Raw genomic sequence first — 15,727 nt, 5'->3', positions numbered from 1 at the left:
TACACTGAACTAGCCAATATTATGAAGTAACATGAGCAGACTTGCAGCGTGTGTGTTTACGATACATCATTGATTATTATTACTTAGTTCTAACTTGTAGGTAAGAATAGCACATAGAGAAATTTAGGAAGATAGCCAGGGTTATTCCTTAGACTTGTCAATACTAGAAATGGAACCAAGATAAGCTGTTTTCAATGACACAGTTCAGGATAACAGGATAGATTCACAAGCAGGGCACCAATCCAACACATCAAAAACGATATATGGAAAAACGATACTGAGAAGATAGATAATCCTTTAATTGTCAAAACCGAAAGAATTCTTTCCTTGGAGTGTTTCTCTTCACTTTTCTGTAAGCATGAGTTCTCAATAAAATTTAATTTCTATTTTCAAAGATACTTTGTTACCTATATTAAAATACCCATGTTTTAGGTAACTAAGTCATGATTGTAAATTTGATTGCTTTAATTTGGGGGACTTGGCCTTGTAACTTTTTTAGTTAATTTTGTCTTATTTCCTATTCACTTACTTAGCTTTTAGTGCCTATCCTCATAAAAATAATCTTAGTTTGGTGTTTTATTTTCTACCCTGAATATCAACAGTTTGTTTCCACAACATTTTAGTTCTCTGAAATTTGCGTTCAATGGAAACTATTACTTGACTTTGCTTTCAGCCACCTTCCTCACCAATAATCACCACACCCTCTGTTTGCTTCCTGGCAGCCCTGATTTAGAGAGATGTAAAGTCTTTAGAGAGATGTAAAGTCTTTCTTTTTTTTTTTTTAACTAATATTTCCAGCATATACCAAAGGTAAACACTCGAAGTAGATACATAAATGCAAAAGAGAAACAAGGCTCTCCTCAATGAACTAAGGCAGACTGCATTAAATTGCTGTTTCCTTAGATCCAGAAACACTTGACAATTGGCAGTTTCATATGGTTCAGCCTTAATGCACAGAAAAGGAGCTTTTTGGAGAAAATGGACAAGTCTGGACTGAGACTGGAAGTCTCCCACTTCCAAACTAGCGTGTACTGTAGTGTAAGTCAGGGGCTGCTTTTAAATCTTGTGCCAGCTGTGAAGGCAGTGAGTCCAGAGAGGGAGAAAGGCCAGGTGGAGGCGCCCACTTTAGAATCCCAACCTAAGGGATTCACACCTAGCCAGAGGCAGCAGCAGTTCCCGGATGATTACGATGACGGAAATATCTGGCACAGATGTTCAAACCTGGCTGCTAATTAATGTCACCTTTGGTCACTTTGTAAAAATACTGATGCCAGGCCCTGCTTTCAGAGAGTCTCATCTCACTGGCCTGACCTCATCGTGAAGAGCAGTGGCTCACAAACTTTAGGGGCCGTCAGAATCACCTGGAGGGTTCATTAGAACACGGATGGTTGGGCCCCACCCTTAGAGTTTTTGATACAGTAGGTTTGGGATAAGGCCCAAGAATTTGCATGTTACTAAGTTCTCAGGTAGCAGTGATGTCGCTGGTCTAGAGAGTACACTTTGAAAACCACTGATGTCTAATAAGACTGGCATTTTGAATAAGAAACAGGACTGTAGTCCCAGGGCCATTATTAGCTGTGATGGCCTTTGTAAAAAATATTTTTGTCTAGTTTATTGAAGCATAACTTAGATACTGTAACATTCACTCTTTAAAGTGTACAGTTTTATGAGTTTTGATTGATAAATACTCATATAATTGCCACAATCAAGGTATAGACCAGTATCACCTGCAGAAAAATCCCTGTGTGACCCTTACCATCAGTTTCTCCCACTCTAGACCCTGGCGACCTCTGGTCTCTTTTTTGTCCCTATAGTTTTTGCCTTCTCCAGAATAACATACAAATGGAATCACACAAATATGTAGCCTTTTTGAGTCTGGCTTCTTTCACTGAGTATAATGCATTTCAGATTCCTTCAGGTTGTTGTGTGTACCAGCAGTGTATTCCTTTTAATTACTAAGTAGTATTGCATTGTGTTGATGTATCACAGTTTGTTTAGTCATCCACCTGTTTTTTTTTTTCTTTTTGGTTCTGTTATTGGGGTTTTTTTAACATTTTTTTATTGAGTTATAGTCATTTTACAATGTTGTGTCAAATTCCAGTGTACAGCACAATTTTTCAGTTATACATGAACATACATATATTCATTGTCACATATTTTTTCACTGTGAGCTACCACAAGATCTTGTATATATTTCCCTGTGCTATACAGTATAATCTTGTTTTATCTATTCTGCATATGCCTGTCAGTATCTACAAATTTTGAACTCCCAGTCTGTCCCTTCCCACCCCCCGCCCCCTTAGCAACCACAAGTTTGTATTCTATGTCTATGAGTCTGTTTCTTTTCTGTATTTATGTTCTTTTTTTTTTTTTAGATTCCACATATGAGCGATCTCATATGGTATTTTTCTTTCTCTTTCTGGCTTACTTCACTTAGAATGACATTCTCCAGGGACATCCATGTTGCTGCAAATCGCGTTATGTTGTCATTTTTATGGCTGAATAGTATTCTATTGTATAAATATACCACTTCTTTATCCAGTCATCTGTTGGTGGACATTTAGGCTGTTTCCATGTCTTGGCTATTGTCATCCACCTTGAAGAACATTTGGTTTGTTCCCAGTTTTTGAGGACAAAGCTGCTTTTTGTGTGAACACACTTTTTCATTTTTCTTGGCTTGGTAAATATTGAGGAGTGGAATTGTAGGGACATGTGATAAGAGTAGACTCATCTTGATAAGAATCTGCCAAATTGTTTTCCAAAGTGGCTGTACCATCATGTATTAACATTTACGATCCTCAGTTTTTTTCTATTTCATGTGCTAATAATAATAATGTCTGCTCTCGTTCTTCTTTTGCATTTATTATAGAAATTTTCAAACATATGCAAAAGTAGAAAGAATAGGGAAATGAGCCCCCATTGAAACCATCACCCACCTTCAACAATTAATTACTACGTGGGTAATTTAGATTTACATGTACCCCTACCTAGGTAACTTTCAGTTTTTGATTTCTGATTCAGTTCCATTGTGGTAATATTTGATTCCTTTTAAATGTATTGAGACTAGTTTCATGGATAAAATACGGTCTGTCTTGGTGAATGTTTCTTGTGCACTTAAGAATGTTTAGCCTGATCAAGTTGAATGCATGCTCTATAAATGTTAATTGGGTTAAGTTGTTTGATGGTGTTGTTCAAGTCTTCTGTCTCCTTACTGATTTTCTCCCTACTTGTTCTATCAATTACTGAGAGAAAGGTATTGAAATCTCTGGCTGTATTTACAAATATATCTATTTCTCCTTCCAGTTCTATAAGATGTTGCTTCCTGTACTCTGAAGCTCTTTTATTAGACGGATAAACACTTAGGATTCTTAGGTCCTCTTAATGAATTGATCCCTTTTTCATTATGAAACTACTGTCTTTTATTCCTGACAATAGTCTTTGCTCTAAAATCTACCTTGACTGAAACTAATATAGCTACTTTAGCTTTCTTTTGAATAATGTTAGCTTGGAACATTTTTTCCATCCTCTTAGTTTTAACCTATTTGTGTCTTCATGTTCTAAGTAAATGTGCACTGCATATTGTTGGCTCTTACTCTTTTATTCAACCTGATGCTCTGTCTTTTGAAGGGGAGTTTAGATAACTTTTATTTAATGTGATTACTGATATGACTGTGTTTAAATCTACCATCTTGCTGTTTGTTTTCTGTGGGTCACATCCTTTCTTTGTTCCCCTTTTCTTTTTTTTTATGCCCTCTTCTAGATTAATTATTTGTTATTTCATTTATCTCCTTTTTGATTTTAATTCTGTATATTTTAGCAGTTGTTTAAGCTTTATGCTATACATCTTTGACTTACCGCAGTCTACCTTTAAGTAGCAATGTACCTCGTTATGTGTGTAACGTGTGAACAGTGTACCTTCATTTCCCCTGTCTCCGCCTTTGTGCTGGTGTGTCATATATTTTACATCTGTGTATGTTATAAATCCCGCTGTGTATTTTTTTTTGCCTTAAATTGTCAATTATCTTTTTTTAATTTTTTATTTTTTATTGAGGTATAGTCAGTTTACAATGTTGTGTCAGTTTCTGGTGTATAGCGTAATTCTTCAGTCACACATGAGTGTACATATATTCATCTTCTTATTCTTTTTCACCATGAGCTACTACAACGTATTGACTGTATTTCCCTGTGCTGTACAGTATAAACTTGTTTATATTTCACACATAACCATTCAGTGCCTGCAAGTCTCAAACTCCCAGTTTATCCATTCCCACTCCCCTTGTCAGTTATCTGTTAAACTTTTAAATCAGGAAAAAAGTACTTTAACTGACCCATGTATTTACTTCCTTTAACTTTCCTTGCCCTACTGGTGTGTTGCTGATTCTTTCGGTTGTTGTGCATCTTAAAGTCTTTGTCTTTGCTTTTCTTACAGGTTGATAGGGTTTCCTTTTCTTTCCTGTCGCTATCTCCTGGCTTGCCTTTTTCCAGCAAGCAGTCTCCTGTCATTCTTAGCTTTATTCCTCTGTACACAGTATGTCAGGTTGTTTTTTTTTTTTTTTCAGCTTTTCAGATTTTCTCTTCATTGCTAGTTTTCAGCAATTTGCTTGTGATGAGCTATAGTGTCATATTCTTCATGTTTCTTGTGCTTTGTGGTTCATGGAAATTTTTGGATATCTGGGTTTATAGTTTTTATATAATTTTTAAACTTTTCAGCCATTGTTTTTTAAAATATTCTTTCTGTTGACTCCAGTTTTTTCTCTTCTTCTGGAACATCAGTCGCATGTGTATTTGGCCATGTGAAATTGTCTTTAATTTCATTAATGACCTGGTCTTTAAAATTTTTTTCTCATCTTTTTCTGTTTCATTTCAGATAGTTCTATTACTGTGTCCTCAAGTTCACTAATCTTTTTGTCTGTAGTGTCTGATATGTTCTTAATGCCATCGAGTGTATTTTTCTTCTCAGATTTCATAGTTTTCACCTCTACGGGTTTATTTGGGGTCTCTTTTATACCTTTCTTGCCTCTCCTTAAGCTGCTGATGCTTTCTGCCTTCCCGACCATGTGCAGTACATCTCTCATAGCTCTTCAGTGCACTTATCTGCAAACTCTGCCTTCTGTCTCCTTTCTGGATCTGTTTCTATTGAATGATTTTATCCTCATTATGAGTTGTATTTTCCAACTTTTTTGCATGCGTGATAATTTTTGATTGGATGGCAGACATTTTGAATTTTAGGTTGTTGTTCAACTTTTTTTGTATACTTTTAAATATTTTTGAGCATTGGGATGAATTTAAATTAGGGGATAGTTTGATCCTTTCTAGACTTACTTTTAATCTCTTTTACAGGGACCAGTGCAGCCTTTTGTCTAGGGTTAACTTGGCACTATTACTAAGGCAATACTTTGCTGACTATTCACCTTAATTTTTCACGTATCACAAGATTTCTTGAACTGCTCTAGCCCTGTATGTGCGCCAGGACCTGTTTTTCCTGTGCTTCTGGTGGCTCTCTTCCAGCCTTGGGTCATTTCTTCACACACTTGCTCTGACTGTCTCTCCGTATGTGGTTCTTCCCTCTCTGGTGCTCTGCCTGCGAGTTCTAGCTTTGTTGGCTTCCTGTGGCTCGTCAGCTCCGGGAGAGCAGCAGGCCTTGTTGGGGCTCCCCCTTTCAGTGCTGCAGCCTGGAAGCTGTCTCTGGATATTAAGGCAGCGTAATTAAAGGATTCACCTTGTTTCCCTTTTCTTATCATTCAGTATCCTATGTTGCCTATTGTCCAGTGTCTGAAAACTATTTTTTGTACGTTTTTTGCTGTTTAAAATGGAAGGTTCAGATTCCACATATGAGCGATCTCATATGGTATTTTTCTAAAAAACAAAAACAAAAACAAACAAACAAACAAAAACAAAGCGTAAATAAAGGACAGAAATAGACTCACAGACAGAGAATACAGACTTGTGGTTACCAGGGGGGTGGAAGGTGGGAAGGGATAGACTGGGATTTCAAAATTGTAGAATAGACTACACTGTGTAGCACAGGGAAATATACACAAAATGTTATGATAACTCACAGAGGAAAAAATGTGACAATGAGTGTGTGTATGTCCATGAATAACTGAAAAATTGTGCTGAACACTGGAATTTGACACAACATTGTAAAATGATTGTAAATCAATAAAAAATGTTAAAAAAAAAAAAATGGAAGGTTCAGGCTGCATCATTACCTGGAGCAGAAGGCTGACTTCTGTGTTACTTCATTTATTACCAGAGTAAATCCATTATTCACATAACAAAAGATAAGGATGATGCCTTTTTCCCAGGGATTAAATTAGATAATATACACGAAAAGCACTTCATAGATGGTAGAGTGCCAGGAGCTGCACACACGTCTACCCTTGCTGTTGCCTAGGAGACAGCCTCATTTCCAGCAGTTGTGGATGTTCTGTATAGGAGTAAGGCCTAAAAGGCAAAAAGATGGAAGTGTTGTTTGTGAAAATCTACCTGTGCCTCCATGCACACCTGTATGTCATGTTGCTTATTTTTCTGTGCTGAATTCATTCATGCATTCATTTATGCAGCAGACATTTCCTAGACACCCAGTTGTCAAGCTCTGTTCTAGACACTGGAGATCTCTGCCCTCAAGGAACTTACATTCTATTGGTGTGTACTTTCTGATCTGTGTGTCTTAGCTGTCCCACTCTTTTTCATCACTGTCTCTGCACACGTCTCATTCTGTCTCTGATCCTCTGTGTGAGTGCTCATCTCATTCCACCTTCACCTCCTGTATTTTCTTTCCCTAGTTTATCTGTTCTTCCAATGTTATCTTATTCTTTATTTCATTCATCCAGTTGTCATAATATTTTCTCTACTAATGTTTTTTTTTCTTTCTGTGTAAAAGCCAGAGGAAAAGAACTGTCTTTACAAAGCTTACAAGCTTAAAAGATCTGTGCCTCCACTTACCTCTTTGAATTCCTCACTTACTGCTGACCCCTTATTCATCTCATTCCAGCCTCGTTGGCCTCTTTGCCATTGTTTTCTGGACACCAGGCATGGTCCTACCTCAGGGTCTTTACACTTGCTGTTCCTTCTGCTTCAAGTGTTCTTCTTCCATATATCCACGTCTCACCCCTCACTTCCTTCAAGTCTTTGTTCAGTTGACACCTTTGCAAAAAGGCCCTTTCTGGCCTCTCCCTGTTTTTAAGTTTCATGCCTTCTGCTGCTGCCTTGGCTGTTCCCATTCCTACTTTATTTTTCTTGTTAACATTTATTACCTTTTTAATTTTATTATAAAATTTACTTGTTTGTTTCCTCTCTGTTGTTGCACTAGCATATAAACTTTATGAAGGTAGGGATTCCTCTACTGTTGACAGAAGCACCAGGACACTGCCTGGTACTAAGGAGCAAAATAAATATTTATTGAATGAATGAGTCTCCTGGGTAAAGTCCTTTTTTGTTTGTTTGTTGTATTACATTTATTGAGTAAACTTCTTTGTTTCATTGTACTTTATTTTTTAAAAAAATGAATGGCTGAAGCATTTTATGTATTTTCTTAAAAATTCTTTAATTGCTTTAATTAGCATATTAACATATTTTATTCTATAGTTATGTAGCCTTCACAATGTAAAAGGTTCTTCATCCCTGATTAAAGGTATACCTCAAGACTGAGTACGTGTAGAGTTAGACATTCTAGTGGTAATAAATAATTATAACTTTATAGACAGCCCAGGAGAAGATGGGTTCCAGATAGACTTTAAATCCCACCTGGAAACTCACTAATGAGCCAGAAGAAAAAAAAAATCTACCAACTATGGTATTTTTTGTATTCTTTTAAAAAAGTTAGAAAAGTTAGTGTATCTGGACTTAAAAATTCTTTTTATACAACTCTCCTAGAAAATACTTTAAAATGAATCTAGGTAAACTTTCTTATTAAGATATATGTACATATATAACCCTATCCCCTTAATCATAATTTGAAAGTCTAATAAGTTTTGAAAACCGAAAGATTTTTCTGTGTGTACCACACACTCATTTGGTGGCAAAGCCCCACCTGACTTGATGTTCAGCTAGTTACAGTCTCTATCATTCCATTTAGTGAATCTCCTTTATATGCTTCATTGCAGAAATAGTAATGTGTTTGAATTTAGTGTGGGCCCCAGCGATTGAGGGCCTGTGCATTTTCTTTAAATCCACTTTGCTCAGGTGAAACCAGGTCTCCAGTCACTGCCTGACCTTTGGCTGTTTTTGTTGTTGCTGCTGTTACTGTTTTTTCTCCAGCTTTGCAAACCTGGGTATACTTCATGTGACAAAGAAAAAAGTATTTGAAACACTGGAAGCACGAATGATGGAGGCATGCATAAGGGGCTATAATCCCGGACTTTTGGTGCATCCTGATCTTGCCTATTTGCAAGCAGAAGGTGGAGGAGACCGGCAGCTCACAGGTGAGCGTCCCTCTCCCAGCCCCGCTCCCTGGAGAGCTCTGGCTCTCCCTTCTCGTGTGTGGACTGTGTTCTCATCTGCAGGTTTCTCCTCCCAGTCTGTACCCCAAGCCACTCCCACCCTTTCCCTGCCTGGAAACCATTGGTGGCATCCTGCTGTTTCTAGAATAAAATTGAGACACCTCCGTAGCCTAGTATACAAAGACCTCACAGCCTGGCCCCAGCCCCCTTTCCAGCTTTATCTCCATCCCACCTTGTACGCACCTCCCCCATCACTGCCCCTTGAACACTGATGCGTGTTTATACTTTGTATGTATCTTCTCCTACCTAAAACACCCCATGCTTCCCTTTTCAACCTTTCGAAACCAATTCAGAATTCAAGACCGAATTCAAAGAACACCTCCCCTGTTATACCTACCCCAGCTCACCCTATTGTAAGGAATTTTTCTTACTTTGGGCTCTTTAGGCACATTATAAGCTACCCTCTGTATCATAAAAAATGCTATGACTACATGTTTCCCTGTCTTATGTTTTTTCTTTCAACCCCAGTCTTTGTCCCACCACACATGCCATTCCTGCCTTTATATGCTGTCCTTTAGTCTGGCCATCAGCTCATACTCAGGGGATCCAAAACCAACCATCATGTTTCCACTAAACATGGTCCATCCTCTGATAGTCATTCTCAGAACTTCACATCACCCTTGAGTCCTCCTTCCCACCCCTGCTGCATCTCCATCCAGTTCGTGGCCCAGCTGTTCTGTGCTCTCTGGGATTCCATTCCTCACTCCATTTTTCATTGCTCTGTCTTGTCCCTCCCCACTTCTAATCCAGTTTATGCCCGACAACCAGATGGACCTTACTAAAGTCTACATGTCACCTCTATTCAGTGTCTCCCCGTTGCCCACAAAATCCAAATTCTGTACACTAGCGTCAGACCTCCCAAGAGCTGGCCCCAGTCTGCATTTCCAGCTCTGTTTCCCACTATGCCCCTTCTTGTCAACCTGAACTACTCCATAGAAGCGCCGTGATTTCTCACCTCTGCTCCTTGGCACATTCTTTCTGTTCCTGCTCATCCCTCGCCCTGAGATGTCTTGATTCATTCTCTTCATAAGCTCAGGTTCTACCATCCCTTCAAGATTTAGAGCAGTGACTCTTCTGCTCCAGAGCCTCCAGATTCTCCCTTCCTTTGCAGTTTGGTATCACTTCAACTGTAGCTCTTGTATAGTATTTATCGCTTGAAGTTATCACCTCTTATGATAAGTTAAGTGTGATTATGTCCATCATCATGAGAGCTCCATCAGGAGGGAAGGAGCCAAGTGCAGCTGAGTTATTCGGTTCCTTCAGAAGCACTTTTCAGGTACCTGCTGTGTGCCAGGTACCATGGTAGGTGCTGTGGGATGCTCACAGAGCCTGGGCCCAAAGAGCTTTTGAAATGCTGACTTTCCCATTCCTCAGCACAATTGAGGCAGAGTCAGCTTACTGTGTTGCATTCCGTCACATCCTGTGTGTTTTTAACTCTTATCATAGGGAGGAAAGGGAGAGGCTGGGGAAGATGGGAAAGGAGAGAGGCGGTTTGACTCATGGAGGGCAGTTTTGACTGTTATCCAGAGAAAATGCAGGCCTTCTTTTGATGCCATTGATTTTAGATGACATAAATAGACAGCTCTTAAAATTTTATTTAGCAATATGAAGAATTTCAAAATAAAAAACCAGATTTTTGTTTTAAGCTGATGTTCTTTATTTGGGCTTTATAAAAGCATCCTATCTAAAATGTTCATGCTCTGCTCTTCTCCTGGGCACGAATACCCTGTGTTGTCTGATCCCAGATCGGGAAAAGGAGGTCATCCGCCAGGCAGCTCTTCAGCAGACCAAGGAGATGGACCTCAGCGTGGTGCGGCTCATGTTCACAGCTTTCCTTCCAGACAGCACCGGCAGCTTCACGAGGCGCCTGGAACCCGTGGTGTCGGACGCCATCTACGACAGCAGTGAGTGCCTGACTGAGGGGGGGCCACTTGGTGTCTGTCCTGTGGGTGGAGAACAGACTTCCAGCCCTGCCCTGGCAGTTATGGATTAGCTCCAATTCCTGGGGCAAGTAACTTGATCACTTGGAGCCTCATGTTTATCATCTATGCAATGAGAATACTGAAATTTGGCTTAAAAAGCTGATGTCAAGATTAAAGGTGAAATATTGTGAGGTGCTTGATAAATCTTCCTCAGATGTGCATTTTAGTCTTTTACATGCAGTGCCAAATCTCTTATGATTTATGAACTCCTTGCCATGGGGATGTATTGTTGGTACTCTTAGACAGGGAAAGTATCTGTTGTTTTCAACAGGGCTCTGAAGAGAAGTTAATAAAAGACAGCTCTTATTCTGAATCCGTTTTCATTCTGGCATACTAAAGCTTTATCAAGATAGGAATTTCAAGTTAACTAAATAAGTAATATAGATATTTTGTGGCTTCAAAATTCTGTTTCAGTGTATAGTTTCTGGAGTTTTTAAAAAGAGTTTTACAGTGGTCTTCAGCATCTACTTTGCAAATTTCTTATTTGATATGCATGGGATTTATTAAACAGATATTTCCCAAAAGCCTAAAAGGGCAGTATATAGGTTCTTTGAAAGGTTGTAGAGTTTGGTGGAAGTAGAAAACTCCATTCCCCAACTACAATAACTAACTGATTTCTCTAATTTAAACAAGTTTGAAGGGAAGTGAAAGCGTTATAAAATAATGTAGACTTGTACACCAAAGATCACCTTAAAATGCAGCTGTTGGAGGGAGAAAAAAAAAAGGAAGCTTTATACTATTACACACAAAACTTTTGCCCCCTAACCACACAGAATTCTAATTTAGTTTCGGGAAAAGAAATATAACATCTCCATTTTTCTTTTCTGTAGAATAAAAATTAATAAATAGTTTAAGAAAGCTGTGCTTTTCCTAAATTTCTAGGACTCTTGTAAAATGGTGTATCAGTATCATAGAAGTAAGTTTGGGCTTAAAGTCTTGACCTAGTTGAAATTCCACAATCTTTTAGCTCAGTCCTTCCTGAAACATCAGGAAAGCTCTTTCTCTTTCTCTGTAAGTCTCTCTTACTGTGTTAGCGGGAGGAACAAGTACTGCTTCTTTGTGCCTCGTCTGTTTTGGTGACAGTGAATGAACCACGCCTGCGAAGTGCTCTGAGGGTTTCAGAAGGCATTTTTGTTTTATTCATATCCTTGTTAAGGCAATCGGAGTGAAAGCATCTGTTTAAACTTTCTTTTGGTTAGGGTATGCTAAAGCCAAGTTCCCTTATGAGAGAGGCATGTGAAGCTGAGGATAAGTCGTGGTGTTTGTTGTTTTTCTTCTTTGGACAGAAGCCCCCAACGCGTCCAACTTGAAAATAGTAAGAATGGACAGGACAGCTGGATGCGTCACTGGAGGGGAAGAGATTTATCTTCTCTGTGACAAGGTTCAGAAAGGTAAATATATGCTCTGATCTCAAGATGTGGAATATAATTCTAAGTGTTTTTTTGAGTCACTTTTTGGCAGTGGGCCCAGTAATATCCTTGTTCTGCCGTAAAACTCCTTTTAAAAATTTACACAGTTCGTCTCTTACCAAATTTAAGTTGTCCATCTTGTTTTTTAATCCAAATAAGTCATTTTAAAATTTTTAAAGGAAGTGAAGAAAAATAAGACAATCAGTGATACTGCAGAGTTTTTGTACTTTACGCTTTGGTATCTGAACTTAGTCAAACTAAATAAATGAGTAATGGTCTGTGCCTCTCACACACACACACACACAATAAAGTCTTTACATAGGGCTGTGAGGTTTAAATCAGTTAACACATACATATAAAATCACTTAGAACAGTGTCTGCTACATAGTAAACTTTATAGAAGTTAAATATTCCTATTTAAATCTTTATCAAGTTGACCCACCTTTTGGGATTCTGATATTCCTCACTGTCCTTCACGTTTCTCAGGAGTGAATTTGTTTAGAGAGAGAGAAATGAGAAGGTGAAAGGATGATTAAGAGAAAACTCAGACTGAATAAGTAAATCTGGTATTCTGTCACCGTAAATGACACGTGGGGCCCGTTAGTAGGGGCCCCTAATAAAAAATTTCACTAAAAATTTTAAGTAATTCAAAAGTCTGTTTTGTTAATTGTTTTCAAAAAAGTTTAAGCACATAGTAGGTAGAATCTTGAACCGGCTTTTTTTTCATCACATTCATAAATGTTATTAGACTATATGAAATTACACACCTGAATGTGACTTTTGCAGATGACATCCAGATTCGATTTTATGAAGAGGAGGAAAATGGTGGAATCTGGGAAGGATTTGGAGATTTTTCCCCCACAGATGTTCATAGACAAGTAAGTGAATGATGATGGTGATGAAGATGATGATGATTTTACATTTTCTGCAGTGTTGAAATTCAGTACTTACTTTCCATACATAAAAAAAGATATTTATTTAACTTTAATGAAAAACACTATGTCTTGCAGGTGTTTCAGAAAAGTTACCTACCGTAGAATTATGGGCAAGGCTCTGTTAGACTGTCAGCTTTGAGACCTTGGCAAGACATCTCATTTGGGTGTCCAGTTACCTAGCCACAGGGCAGTGGCCCCCAAGTCCTTTAGCAGAAATTTAAGTGTTTGTGTTAGTCTGTTCAAGCTTCCATAACAAAATACCATATGCATGATGGATGAAACAAAAGAAATTTGTTGCTCACAGTTTTGGAGACCAGAAGTCTCAGATCAAGGTCTGACAGGGTCAGTTCCTGGTAAGGGCTCTCTTCCTGGCTTGCAGACAGCCATCTTCTTGCTGTGTCCTCACATGGCAGAGAGAGAAAGGTCTCTGGTGTCTCTTCTTTTAAGAGGACTAATCCTATCCAGTCAGGGCTCTACCCTCATGACCTCGTTTAACCTTAATTATTTCCATAAAAGCCCTATCTCCAAATACAGTGACACTAGGGGTTAGGGCTTCAGCACATGAGTTTGGGGGGGACAGAGTTCATCCATAACAGTGCTCTAGCCGAGTAATTATGAGGAGACCTGTTAAAAGAGAATTCTAATGGAAAGTGTTGAAAGGAGGAGTCTTCTAGTTGAGACTAATGTCCTCATGATAAATCAAGATTTCCCCGTGATAGTTGAGTATATGACTAAGAGATGAAAATATTGAATCCTCATCTTAATGATTACTCTGAGTGATTGAGGAGTACAGTTTTCACACACACACACACAAAACTGGAAACAATCCAAATGTACATCAGTAAGTGGCTAGTTAAATAAATTATGGTATACTCATGTGATGGAATATTGTGCGGTTATTAAAAAGAATGAGTACTCTATGGAAAAATCTCAAAGATACAACATGAAAATGTTTTAGAAGATAGATATAAAACAAAGTGTATATTAAAAAGATTCTATGCTCATGTTTATATATGCATAAACTCTGGAAGAATGCAAAACAAATGAATAACTTCTCTGTTTACTTCTGGGGGCAGGCACACAGTAGGAGGGACAGGAATGGCAAGGAGAATTTTCAGTGTGTGCCATTGTGTACCTTTTTATATATGTATATTTTATAAGGCTTTAATCCCTGTGAATATATTACATAGTCAAAAAAAAATCCAACTAAAAAATGTAAAGATACCTAACTATTCTAGCACTAGCAGATATGAATGAGGAGGCTGTCTCAGAGGTGTTAGAGAATGCCCTGTTTGTGCCTCGAGCCTTGGCCATCCTCGCATCACAGCGCACTCACCCTGTCATATTGTCTCCCTCACGACGTTGAGTTTACTCTCTTCACAGCTGGCCTGCAGGCTGGTAGTAATATCACCTTCCTCATTTCTCTCTTTCCACGACTAGTGTTTCTGATGTTGCTGTAAATAATCTTGGCAGCTTTGAAGGCTGATTTGGAAGAGGAGGTGTATGCAATGTATTTTATTCCTGTGATTATTTACAGCTGAAAGGCATCTGAAATTTTAGACAAGTGATCTAATGAAGATTCGCAGTGCATTGGCATAGTCTTACATTTCAGTTTCACACTGGCAATTTAATAAAAATATATGGGTGTACAGTTCTGAGTTTGTAACCTTCTCTAGGGTACTGTATTTTTTAGTACACTGTGTCTAAACATTGGGCATAAGAAAGTGTTTAATGATGAGCATGGCTGGAACAGAAACGCAGCCCTCCTTCAACACTGGGATCTTTGTATCTTGCAGTTTGCCATCGTCTTCAAAACTCCAAAGTATAAAGATGTCAACATTACAAAACCAGCCTCCGTGTTCGTCCAACTTCGGAGGAAATCTGATTTGGAAACTAGCGAGCCAAAACCTTTTCTCTACTACCCTGAAATCAAAGGTAACTCGGTTGTTTAACTCTTGTGCTTGTTCCAGTGAGAGGACAAGCTGATTAGAAAAGACCAGTAGTCACCTCCTTCCAACGGCCCCTGAGTAACTGGCCCCTAGGTACATGGTACTTGCATTTAGAAAAGAAAGAAGTAATGCACTAATCGGGGATCATGGAATGAAGTCCAGCCTTTTAAAGTATTGTTATTTTGACTGATTTTATATGAGACTTAGACATGTGGGAATTTGTCTTTGAACCTGAGAGTCTATCATTTATTGTGTAGCTCGGGGTTCAGGCAGTTGAGATGAGAAGATAAAGCTTGCTGTGTAGGAGAGTCAGCCCCTTGTCACCTGGCCTGAGGCAGCGGAACAGAGGACTCAGCCACCATGCAGTGCAGAGCTATAAAAATGATTAAGGAACCATTCTTTTCCTCACAAAAGACACATGAGAAGGGGAGATAACAATCTCCTTAAATAGCTAAAATGTGAATTATGATTTTGATAAGTTCTCAAAGTGAAGCATCCACAAACACATAGGTGGATGCTGAGAAGAGAACCCTTGATTCTAAAGAAGCCACTGAGAAGAAGGCTTTGTCAGGGTCCTTAAAATTGGGAGTATATTTCAGTAATTGAGTGTGAAGCAGAGAAGGAAAGGGTTTCCTAGGCTCAGCAAACTTGAGGAGCTAAAACAACTAATGTTTATTCAGAGAAAAGTGAACGCTATAAGCAGGGAGATGGAGTCCTACAGGCCAAGGCAGGTAAGGAAGGCCTGGGCCAGGCTCTGAGACGCTGCGATTGGCTCCTGAAGAATTTTGTATTGATTGCGGAAAGAGGGGATGAGCAGGCCAGTTTGGATTTGGAATGATGGCTCTGACTTCTTTACATGACACTGAGGAGACTATCCAGGCAGCAGTGACTGAGAAGAGTAAAGCAAGAATCCAGGTGAGAGTGGTGAGGTTAGGCCAGGTCTTCGCG

General features: G+C 38.8%; 1 protein-coding gene across 3 annotated transcripts in view; it reads left to right on the top strand.

Annotated features, from left to right (window-relative positions):
- NFKB1 (nuclear factor kappa B subunit 1) overlaps positions 1–15,727 on the top strand; it is a 110,034-nt gene that overhangs the window by 66,842 nt on the left and 27,465 nt on the right. For all 3 annotated transcript variants that reach the window (XM_074343173.1, XM_074343171.1, XM_074343180.1), the window contains exons 7-11: positions 8,263–8,426; positions 10,250–10,408; positions 11,773–11,877; positions 12,682–12,773; positions 14,627–14,765. In XM_074343173.1, coding sequence (XP_074199274.1) covers positions 8,263–8,426; positions 10,250–10,408; positions 11,773–11,877; positions 12,682–12,773; positions 14,627–14,765 — 659 coding nt within the window. The remainder of the gene's footprint in view (positions 1–8,262; positions 8,427–10,249; positions 10,409–11,772; positions 11,878–12,681; positions 12,774–14,626; positions 14,766–15,727) is intronic.

This window comes from Camelus bactrianus, chromosome 2 (assembly GCF_048773025.1).
Source record: "Camelus bactrianus isolate YW-2024 breed Bactrian camel chromosome 2, ASM4877302v1, whole genome shotgun sequence".
Taxonomy (NCBI): Eukaryota; Metazoa; Chordata; class Mammalia; order Artiodactyla; family Camelidae; genus Camelus; species Camelus bactrianus.
The sequence above is the reverse complement of the archived record's forward strand: the minus strand, read 5'-3'. Positions and strand labels throughout refer to the sequence as shown.